This window comes from Meleagris gallopavo, chromosome 2, assembly GCF_000146605.3.
Source record: "Meleagris gallopavo isolate NT-WF06-2002-E0010 breed Aviagen turkey brand Nicholas breeding stock chromosome 2, Turkey_5.1, whole genome shotgun sequence".
In the NCBI taxonomy this organism is placed as follows: domain Eukaryota; kingdom Metazoa; phylum Chordata; class Aves; order Galliformes; family Phasianidae; genus Meleagris; species Meleagris gallopavo.
In genome coordinates, this window is record NC_015012.2 from 19,682,464 (window position 1) to 19,693,906 (window position 11,443).

Genomic DNA, 11,443 nt, shown 5'->3' on the forward strand with positions numbered 1-11,443 from the left:
TCTCCCATAATCTCAAATGTTTGAACTAACTGTTGTCGTATTCCCTGTGGATGTAGGTTTTGATTTTCTTGTCTTCTTTTTTCCTTCTCCAAAAACAACCGCTTTTCCCTGAGCAACAGTTGAACATTAATGAAGCTGTAGCATTAGTATTTCTTGAGACTTTGAATCTCGGGTCTTGCAAATAACAGACAAGAAGGATAGCACCTTGCCACTGCACCATTGTCTTGCTGCTTATTTTTAATTACATCAAAGCTTTGGAAACATGATCCCACAAATGCTTTGTGGGAATAGCCGTGAATGTGCTCATCATGTGAAATCCATAAATTGCTTATAATCCTCTCAAGATGTTAAAAAAAGCATTAAGTAATTGAAGACAGGAAGTCCTCAGTTAATTATTTAGAGGTGTTATCAATGCTTTAAGCAAACTGAAGCATTTTCTGCTATCTCACTGAGTTGAATGCCACTGGGACATAGGGGCAGCAGCCATCATCTTCTCATATTCTCTAATGCAAACAGCACATGGCAGCTTGTCAATAAAAGACCTTTTTATATCATTTATTACTGAACACTTCCACTACCCTGTAAAGAACAATTTGGATGACAGTTATGGCATTGTTTCACTTTGCGTTACTACTACTTTAAAAATGGGCCTGCTAATGCTCTGCACTGGGGGGCAGGCAGAGGGTAAGACTGAAGAAAATAATTAGAGGAATTGTAAGAGAAAGCTACGAGTGCCCTCTTCAGCAGCTGCAAGTGGGTCTGTAGTAAAATCTCAAATATCTCCCTTTTTAATGCACTAAATAACATATCTCAAATACGAAGCTTTATCGAGCATGTGTAGAAACAGTCATCTTTAGGTAAAATTCAGACAGGATTGTTGACATTAAAGTTAGGAGAAGATAAAATATACATGACTGAATAGTTTCAAATATATTCTCTATTTCATGTTAGTGAAAATTGAAGAGATGCAATAATGCTGTCGCTGGTCAACTCCCTCTCCACACAGCTCTGAATTACGAATAATACTTATCTAAAAGAAGCTCTTGGGGATGGAGGGGTTATGTGAAGCTGTGGTCAGAAATCTGACATCCTCCTGAGTAAAATTCTTATAGTGGAACCAGAGAATATTAGCCTGGAAGCTAATTACTGACTTTGCTTGAGCCATACCCAAAAATGAAGACAAACAGCATCAGAAAGAATTATTTGGCTAATAAGACAGTGCAATCTTTAAAAAGCTGTTTTGCAACTCCTTTGGCAAACAATAAATACTGCAATAAGAAAATAGACTTCTAAGTGTAAAACAACAAAATAATAATAGACTAAAAAAAAAAAGTATCCTCTTGTGAATAATCACAGAGAGAAATTGGAAAAGCAAAACACTGTTTATGTTTCAAGATTATCTTACTTGTTATTTTTATTATTAATCACATACATAGCTTTGTACAGAACTTTCCAAAGCATACATAAGAGAAGGCACTTAATGCAAAGCTTTAATAATCTAGATAAAAATCTGCTATGACTGCTCCATGTATGACTAGAGGTTTCAGGTATCAGAATTTCGCCAATAAATTTGGTGAAACCATGTGCTCTTTTTTTAATGCCCATTTTTCTCTTTAAAGTGTAGCTGTAAATGAGTATTGCTTTATTATGCATGTTTCCTTTAAAAGTGAACACGACTCCCTTTAGGGGAATTCAAGTAATTTGTTGCCACAGTAATCTTTTCTATCCTGAAATGTTAAATACTTGGCTTTCCTCCACGCCTTTGCCTCTCTCTAGTCTGCAAGTGTCATTTCCTCCCTCCTTACTTTTATACTCGGTGTTCAGGTGATTTTTATTCTCTTCCAATTCATGATTAGGTTACAGTCTGGGCTGTCGCTCTGAGTCATCTCTTTATTTTCTTCCACATATCGTGCAATTTGTAAGCAGCCTGCATGCCTTCCATTCATTATTTTACCTTTCTACATAATCGGTCATTCTTCTCTTTATTTTTTTTCCTATGTATTTTAATTAAAAAGTCTTCATACTGGCTATAAGCAAGGATTTGTTTATAAACAAAGATCTTGCCCAGGCATTTTTTCCTTTTCACAGAAAAGCATTGTTCTTGAAGTAATTACAATTAGGCCCACAAGTTACATCACAAGTACGATCACAAAGCCAAGCACTTACAAATTGACCTAGATAATATGTGTGAATTGACCTGTCTAATCCTACTTCAGCCTCTTTTACGTAAGCACTATGAAATGGCCTGTATGATAATGGCACGGCCGTTTGCAGGTAGGGTTGCTGCCTCACTTTGTGTACGAGCTGTGCCTCCTCCAGGGCAGAATAATCATAACAAAAAGAAGACTTCTATATAGAAGATTGTCACTTCAGCTTTTGTAGTGTTTGGTAGGGTTATTCCTCCTGGGAATCTCGGTGTAGATGGGCCTAATTGGAAGTCTGCACGCAAATATCCTTTTGGCTCAGCAGACATCAGGGAGGCACGAACCCAAGGTTCATGCAGATGTGGAGCACGATGAGGGAAGCCACAGGAGTGGCACAGACCCATTTTCAGCCCAGCCTTGTGCCCTTAGCCAAGCTCATAGATGTGCCAGCCTCCATTACCAGCACAGCAATGTCTGGGCTCACCGAGCTGGGACCACATCCTGGCCATGTCCCAGCCTCAGGGAGGTGTCCAGGGCAGAGGCTTCCCCAGCTGCTGCTGGCCTGCCCTGTTGTCTTGCTCGTGACAGGAAAGAAGCTTGGGCAGGTCTCTTGTATCCTGTGGGACAGCGGGTTAGAAAGTGACTGCGAAAGAAGGGTAGGAGGGTGTTGAATGGTCCCAGGATTAAGAGAGTTCTGTGGGGCATTCATTTCTGTTTAGGCTGCTTGCTGGCTGGCACAAAGGCAGACACGTCACAGTCTTTCACAAGTTTGCTGTGAAATTTGTTCTTCCTGTTGCTACCGCCAAGTCCACTTTTCTTCATCCAGTTTGGCAACCTACATGCAGTTTGATGTCAAAACTGAAGTCACTGACACAAGGCACAAAGATATTTGAAAATTTCTGGGATAGAGTCAAAGCAATATATTCTCTTGTAGTCTCACTCAAGAATGCCCAACACAAGAGGTCTGAGCTGAAAAAAATAGTTTCCTAGAACTTATAACTAGCTAACATTAATATCTTGAAACCTGGTTATCATTCCCATTTCTGATTGTTTTACAGCAGATTTAGCAAAAATCAGGTGCTTTCTTGTTGGAAACCTTTGAATTTCTATGGCTATCACCAGTGATGGAGAATACGTCTTTGCCAAGAATGCGTGACTTCCAGTAACATTTTAATTATTATGTGTAGTCTCAAAAAGAAAAAAAAAAAAAGCAAATAATCAGGATGTTCATTTGGGCTGAGGTCTGGACTGTTGTTCCTATGCTGCAAGTGCTATCTAAGTAAATTGATTTGAAGCTGAGATATGTCTAAATGAAGGACATGTATAGATCCACTGTAGCATAGTAACATATTCAATCAGTTTGTTTTTTTTTAATTTGTAGAATATATATTTTTAAGTTAGCAATAATTCACTATTTCAGTATTATTCAGATGTAAAGAGGAATTTCTTGAATTTTATGTTTGCTGAAAATACTAAAAGTTAAATTTACCTTACAGTGCAGTATTTCCTATGTAGTTGCACAGCTCTTAAGATGCCTGACGTCAGCATTTAGCCCAATCTCTATTCTTTCCAGGTCTGCAGCCATATACTAACTACAGCTTCCTGCTTACTGCATGTACATCTGCTGGCTGTGCTTCCAGTCAACCACTTTCAGGTCAAACTTTGCAAGCTGCACCTCATGGTAAGGGGAAAAGACATTCTTATAGACCTGCAATGATACAGTCATTAGGTCTTGTATTTTTAATGGTTTAACAAGGTGCAAAACTCCATTATCATCCATCAAGCTATCATGTATAAATTTACACAAGAGAATTTGTCTTTCTTCTTGGATATCATCACTGTCTTTACACTTACTGCCTGGCACTGCATTTATGCTTTGTTTTTATGACAATTTTTCCACATTCATCTTCAAGTTAGCAAGGTTAGATTTAATAGATGTATGTTTTTAAAACCACAAATAAATTTGGAAAGATAACTCGACAGAGAAAAGCTGGAGACTTTGACTTTGTTCTCCATTAATCTGTATTTTGTCTAGTTAGATATATTTAATGAGTGTTTAATTAAGAATGTATATTAAATTCTGTCACCCTTTCTGGCAATGTTTAATGCTTTTGTTACATTTGCTGAAAACAGGAGCACAAACTGTAGAAATGGAAAATACGTCTTTATGTTTCTGTCATTAAGTTAAATTAGTGCCATTGTGGTGTTAATAGGGGTATGGCCGAAACCTCATCATATCATAGTCAGCTCAACAGAAGTAGAAATCTACTGGAGTGAACCAAAGATACCCAATGGACTCATTACTCAGTATCGATTATTTCGTGATGAAGAACAGATATTCTTGGGTGGCAGTAGAGACCTGAATTTCACAGATGTTAACCTGCAGCCTAACAGTAGGTAAGATATACTAACATACTTTGGTAATGTGTGAAAGGTATTGAAAATGTGTTTTTGAAACGTACAAAAATGCAAATGACTCCTTTAATAAAAGAAAAATCTCTTCCTTTTTTTACTCATTTGATTTAAAAAAAATGGTAAAGGGCACTTGTAGGAAGCTTCTAAACGTTGGAAAGCCTGATTAAATGACTATTTTGTTATTTTTCTGAGAATAAGTTAATGTGATTCAAAGAGGAGGACCTTGTTTTGTTTTTCTTTTGTTGGTGGTAGTCCTTTATCAGTTGTTTGTTTTTCTTATAGAATGAACCATAGAATGGCTTGGGTTGGAAGGGACCTTAAAGCCTCCACCCTCCTGTATGAGCAGGGCTGCCCTCCCAGCTCAGGCTGCCCAGGCACCTTCAGGGATGGGCACCAAGCTTCTCTGGGCAGCTGTGCCAGGGCCTCAACGCCCTCTGAGTAAAATTTTCTTAAGGAATATGCTTAGAACAATTAAAGGCTTTCTATGACAGTCAGCCATTAATGTGGTTTCTAATGTTGTTGTGAATATTGAACATACTGGCACAAAAGCATTAGTTCCTAATACTTTGAATAGGCAGTTCTGAAATTCTGAAAGGTTTTGGCATTTTTTTGAGGATTGATATTTCTCTTATGTCAACTACTGCAAATTTTAGTGTGAAAACTATTATTCTCATTATCTAAGAAATCTTTAAGGTGATAATGTTCACTAATCCAGTATTTGTAGTCTACTCACTTTAAAGTAATGAAAATGTTCTTTTACTGACACGCTTAAAGCTTCTAACTGTAGTGCCTACTGATCTTTTTGTGTTTGTGCAGATATGTTTACCAGCTCGAAGCCAGCACTTGGGGCGGCAGCAACACTAGTGATAAATATGTTATACAAACACCAGTAGGAACACCAGAGAAAATTCACGTTCCGTATAATGTCACAGTAATTGATGCTTATTCTATATTTCTAGCTTGGGACATGCCAGGTAAAAACATATTTCTATGTACCATTCTGTAGCAAAATGAAAGGATGGAATAACGCTATATTCAGGCAAGCAGTTGAATCATTCTGATTTTTTTATTCTGTGTATTTGGTTTTACTATGTGATTTAAATAACCAGTATCTATATCTACTGTTTCCTGGAGACATATTATTTTAATATTGTTGACCTATATACTTGACATGGGTATTGTGAGGATTAGCTAATCAAAAATCATGCGTTAATTTGATCTTGTAAACTATTACTGAATACAAGTAATATGAGGGAAAAAAAGCAATTATACTGAAAATAAGTTTTCCCTTATGTTCCAACCAACCTGAGTTATCAACAGGGAGACGTGCCAAACTTTTGGGTTGGTGATGTCTTGATATCTGTGCTGGCAATTAAAACGTACAGGTGTCCAGCAGGCATACTGTGTTGAACTCCTTTAACAAAAGGTGTGAGAGTGTGATACAGAGATCCTTCACTAACTTTCACCCTGATAGAATAAATTTAACTCACTACAGCACCTTAGTGTTACATGGATGTATTATTACCTTGCAGGATGATGAGATAGCAAAGGCTCATAATTTCTTGTTCCTCTTGTTCCTCTCCTTTTTAGGGTAGAAAGGAAAAAGTGAATAACAGTGTCTTCTGTAGTTCATTTCCAGCAAGGTGTCTTCCAGTTTCTTTACACTATTTTCAGTTATAGTGAGGTCAAGTTTTTTTAGACACTTCAAACGTTTGCATACTAGCAACAACATCTGTTTTATCAGTGAACTCACAGAAGTGTTTGATGTCACCTCTTCCTAATTATTTAAGATGTTTGCACCTTACAGAGCAGTCACAGCAACATCAATTGACATAAAAAATAAAGTGACCTAGAAAAGGTATTTTGCCTTCAGTGCTGGGATCGCAAGTATTGCAGCAGTGCTTAGCAGCGTTCACCCTACCCATTTAAGCAATGATTAATAAATCTATAATACCCTGAGCTGTCAATCTTTTAGTTTTCAGAAGCACAAAATCCATTATAGAAATGCTATAATATATGAAAAAGATTAAAATCTTAAATTAAACTTTTCCCCCTTCTGCCTGGAAGGATTTAGAACCTAGCAGAAGGCAGGTGAATTCGAATGGCACATAATCTACAGTTGGTTTTATTGGAAAGTGGCTCATACTGTATTATAGTTTTGATAATAAATGTAATTTAAGATACAAAATATTCAGCAACATTTTAAATAGATTTAAAACATAAGAGTATACTGGGAAAGCATAGGCTTGTGTTGAGTGGGATGCTCTCCTTCACGTTCTAGACCTTTTATTCCAGCTGCTCAAATTGCTGTTACTTGCAGCAGTTTACAAGCCTGCAAGGAGCATCAGGCTCTGTGCTACATTTGGATATATTGCAAGTAAGATTGTGTATACAGAGTTTTGTGTATTCTCGTAGCCACACAATCAGAGGGGCGAGGAGGAGATAGGACATTATGAATCTGCTGTAGAGGATGACGGGCTGATATACACACACAGCTGTAGGAATTGTTCTCCTCAGACAAGGGAAAGAACATGTCCTTCTTCCCAGGTACTGGGATGCACCCTCCAAATTTATCTTACTTTTGTGGATATTTGGTGATTCAGTGATTCAGTCCCTTCTTCTTTTCCTCCATGTAGGGTCAATTATTTAAGCCTTTAAGTGTGGACAAGAGATTGGGGTTTTTTTTGTTTTTTTTTTTGTTTTTTTTTGTTTTTTTTTGTTTTGTTTGTTTTTTGTTTGTTTGTTTTTTGTTTTTTGTTTTTTGTTTTGTGCAGTGTCCCTGTAAGGATAGATGGAAGAAGAAAAAATGCTGTTCCTTTCATCACAGAGCCCCAGGGCCACTTGCTAATCTTTCTTATAGAAATGGGAAGTATTAAAAAATTAACCATGTGTACAGAAGCATTTCTGACTGTTCATAATCCTGCTTGTTGAGAAACCTTTGTGTTCTTACTGCTTTTTCACAAGAGGAAGACTGGAGCCTGCAGGTGGAGGTTTATTCTGGATGTTCCAATCTGGAATGATGTACACAGGCCACTAAGAGGTCCTAAACATGCAGACTTCTGAGGCCACACAACTATTCCCAACTTGGTAGAATTAGCCTAAACATTTTATCCCTACTCATGTCACTGCATGGTGAAGTAACCTTTTCTTTTCTGCATTCTATATTTTTTTCTCATATCAATCCAATACACTATATTGAAATAATACAGATTTCACTTTTAAACACAAAATCTGGCTTTTTTTTATAAGGAATGGGATTTACTCTAGGACAAAATGGTTGCTTTAATTTATACAGACTCCATGAAAAAAAAAGAAAGATTTATATTAACTAAGTTTTCATGAGATGGTAGTTTGTCATGATGTCTTCTTGTCTGTGGCTATCAGGGATGATTGGCATTCTACCTACCAATTTGTTGTAATAAATTTTGATCAAGTATTCAACCTCAGGATTAATTATGGGTGTCACGTTATGCAGACCTTCCTTTTGTATTGCTTTAATTATAATATTTCAAAACTGTGATCTATCTAAATATTATAACTTTATAGATATGTATCATTTCTCAACTCCTTACTCACTAAATAGCAATGTAGCCAAGTAGTGGCTAAAGTGATGGATTCAGAAAAAATATTTGACACACTTCACTCACTGTAGAACATAGGACTCTACTGTCTGAAATAGGTATCCTGTTATCTTGTGTTGCATTGCCTCAATGCACAGACCTCAAAGGTACAGTACATTTCACTGACATGCTGGAGAAGGATATGTTACAATTATTATGGAACTAACATTAGTGTCATGGATACTGTCCTGGTTTTAACTGGAGCAGGATTTATATTATTCATAGTGTATGGTATGATGTTATGTTTTGGATTTAGGAGAACAATGATATTGATAAGACAATGATGTTTTAGTTGCTGCTGAGCAGTGATGTGCAGAGCCAAGGACATTTCAGTTTTCCAGCTTCTCATACTGCCCTGCCAATGAGGGGACCAGGAGGGGCAGAAGTTGCTGGGAAGGAGCAGAACCAGGTCTGCTGACATAAGTGGGCCAAAGGGACATTCCATGCCATATGACATCATGTGAAACAAACAAACAAACAAAAAACAACTTAGATGAGTCAGCTGGGGAGCAGCCACTGCTCAGGGAATGGCATCAGTTAGTGACTGGTGAGCAATTGTGTTGTGTATAACTTTTTTTGTATGTGTATATATATTATATATACACACATTTATACGTATATGTGTGAGTATACATATATAATTACTGTTATTTGTCTCCTTTTTTTCTTAATGAATTGTTTTAATCTCAACTTACAAGTTCTACTTTTTTCCCAATTCTTTTCCATCCCAGTAGGAGTGGGGGAGTGAGCAAAAGGCTGCGTGGTGTTTAGCTGCTTGCCAGGTTAGATGACAGCAGATAGAAGCAGAAAAGTTGTATTGAAAAAAAAACAAACAAACACACAAGTCTCCTAAGGCATATCTATAGATGTTATTGATGGGTAGGCAGGTAGCTATCCTGCATTTCAACTCATTGACAACCCCACTTGTCCTCACTGGGGGCCTAATTCTTCTAGATATCTTCAGTTGCTGGTAATAATAAGTTCAAAGGAAGTAAGATTCTGTCCTCAGCTCCTACGTTATTTACATTGCACACTAATGATTGTCCAGATTAAAATGTCTTCTTTCATCATGTTTTAAAATTCCAACCATTTCTCAGATTGCTTTAGCAAATTAGAGTGAAGGTTATGTAACGTCTTGATTCCTATTTTATTCCTGTTTGGATCAAACCTTGTATTTCAATGTCATTTGTCTCTAAACTTCATCTCTTAGGTTCACCAACTAACCTGGTTTCCACTTTGTTTCAGAAGAATGATCAAAATGATCTAATAAATTGTACTGACTTTTGCTAAGGCAATGTTATATTTCCTCTCATTTGTTTATTACATAAACTAGTGTTCACACCACATCACTGCAGGCCAAATTTTTCAAGCTCCATGTTCATAGTTTTGCATCTTGAAAGTAATCAGCAACTCCATTGTTGCTGCCTTCACAGTCTTTTTGGGAACACCTGATACAACCAGCATGAGATATCTGGATACATATAGATTAATTTTAGCACTTAATCTCAGAAAACCATATATATTTTTTATTGTGTGGGATTAAATGTTAACATATTAATTTAGTCTTTATCCTTTCACTTTTTTTTTTATCATAGAAGACATTATATCCTTATTTTAGTATTTGTTGACTATAACTGAAATAACTCATCTATTTTGCTTAAGTTGTAAGGGACTTTCACATCATATTCAATAGTTTTTCATAAACTGACTTCAAAGAGATGTTTAGTGATCAGTCTGTAACAGAGAATGTGACTTTCACCCTACTTCTAAGTATCTTGTGCTACAGATTTTATTTTATGAGCTACCCCAGTTTTCAAGTCAAAATGAATTTGCAGAGCTTTTGCACAGAGTTGTACGTTAAACATTACCCAAATATGCCTACAAAAAAACAAGGTTTCATTTGATTGACTTGTCCCATCGCAGAGTGTGCACCTGCTGTGAAATGAAGTCGCAGAGAAAAAAGTGGGATAATTTAACTTTTTTATTTGTAAAGATAATCAGGGTTTTTCTGATTACATCTTAACTTCATAAATGTTAAATAACCTATCAGCATCTAGTTGTTGTAAATTATGAAGAAGAGTATTGCTGGGAATATTAACCAAGTAAATCCTTGTTCTTTAGTGAACATGAAAATGTGTTATGGCAGGTTGTCACTGTGCTCATGCTAACTATGACACCAAATAACAAAACTGCCATTTGCACTTAGGGTAAATTGGTTCACTTGTGCTTTTACGGTTCCTTTTATTCTGACATAAATTTATGAACTCTGGAACTAACCAAGTCATGTGGTTTCCCATCTGACTTTAACAAATATGCCCATTTTGTTTCCTTCAGTCATCAGAGCACACATAGTAGCAGCAGACTGGCTGCAGATGCTAAAGGCGATTCTGGAATATGCAGGGTTTTTTTTAAAATACTACTGTGTTGCATGAATGTATTTCTTTATTTTTTAGATTATGAAGCAATCCTCTGATCTTAGCATTCAGTGAATTCCATCAAACTGTGGAAAGATTTCAAGTGAATATTTGAACTTTTCAGGATACTTCTGTAATTTTTTTTGCAATTTCTTGCTTGCTTCCTCAAAATATTTTATTCTGCTGGACATGCTTACTAGTAGTATAATTCCTAATGTATTTGCAAGTTTTAGGAGACATCTAACATTTCAGATCTCTCTTTAGCATTCCTGCTGATATGTAGACTGAATGCTGGACGTAAGTCAGATATTTTGAACTAGGTGTCCTTTGCAGCATATTACTGATTGGATTCAGTTGTAGTTGCTTATATTTAATTTTCCTTGGGAAACCAGACATTCTGAATAGTTCAACTTCATAAGTTTTCTGGTGATTTTTTTGCCCAGAGGATGAGCTTACCCTACAAAAAAATCATTTTCTTACAGAAGCTATACTATACTTTAAGATCACCTCTCAGCTTTCCTCTATAGTATCCTATACGATTTAAAAATTGTCCTTCTATTACTCCATTCTTAATTATTTTTCCTTAAAAATTTACATTGATAAAATTTTATATTTGTATTTTTTCTACTTTTTGTCTCGTTCTCCTTTCACCTCTTCTTCAGCGGCTAATATCAATATCTTCTTTATTCCTGTGAACTGATCATCTGAATCAGCTTGAAGCCATGCATCCACTACATGGCTATTTTTTTCAGCTGCTTAGAGTAACAGCATTTCCTTTGTCTAGCTTCTAGTGATGCAGCATATTCTTATTTGGGGGGGATCTTCATCTGTTTTTTTTTTTTTTTTTTTT

General features: G+C 36.3%; 1 protein-coding gene across 1 annotated transcript in view; it reads left to right on the forward strand.

Moving 5' to 3' along the window:
- Positions 1–11,443, forward strand: part of USH2A (usherin) — a 395,196-nt gene that overhangs the window by 323,460 nt on the left and 60,293 nt on the right. The window contains 3 exon segments of the mRNA XM_019612664.2: positions 3,718–3,825; positions 4,358–4,541; positions 5,376–5,533. Coding sequence (XP_019468209.1) covers positions 3,718–3,825; positions 4,358–4,541; positions 5,376–5,533 — 450 coding nt within the window.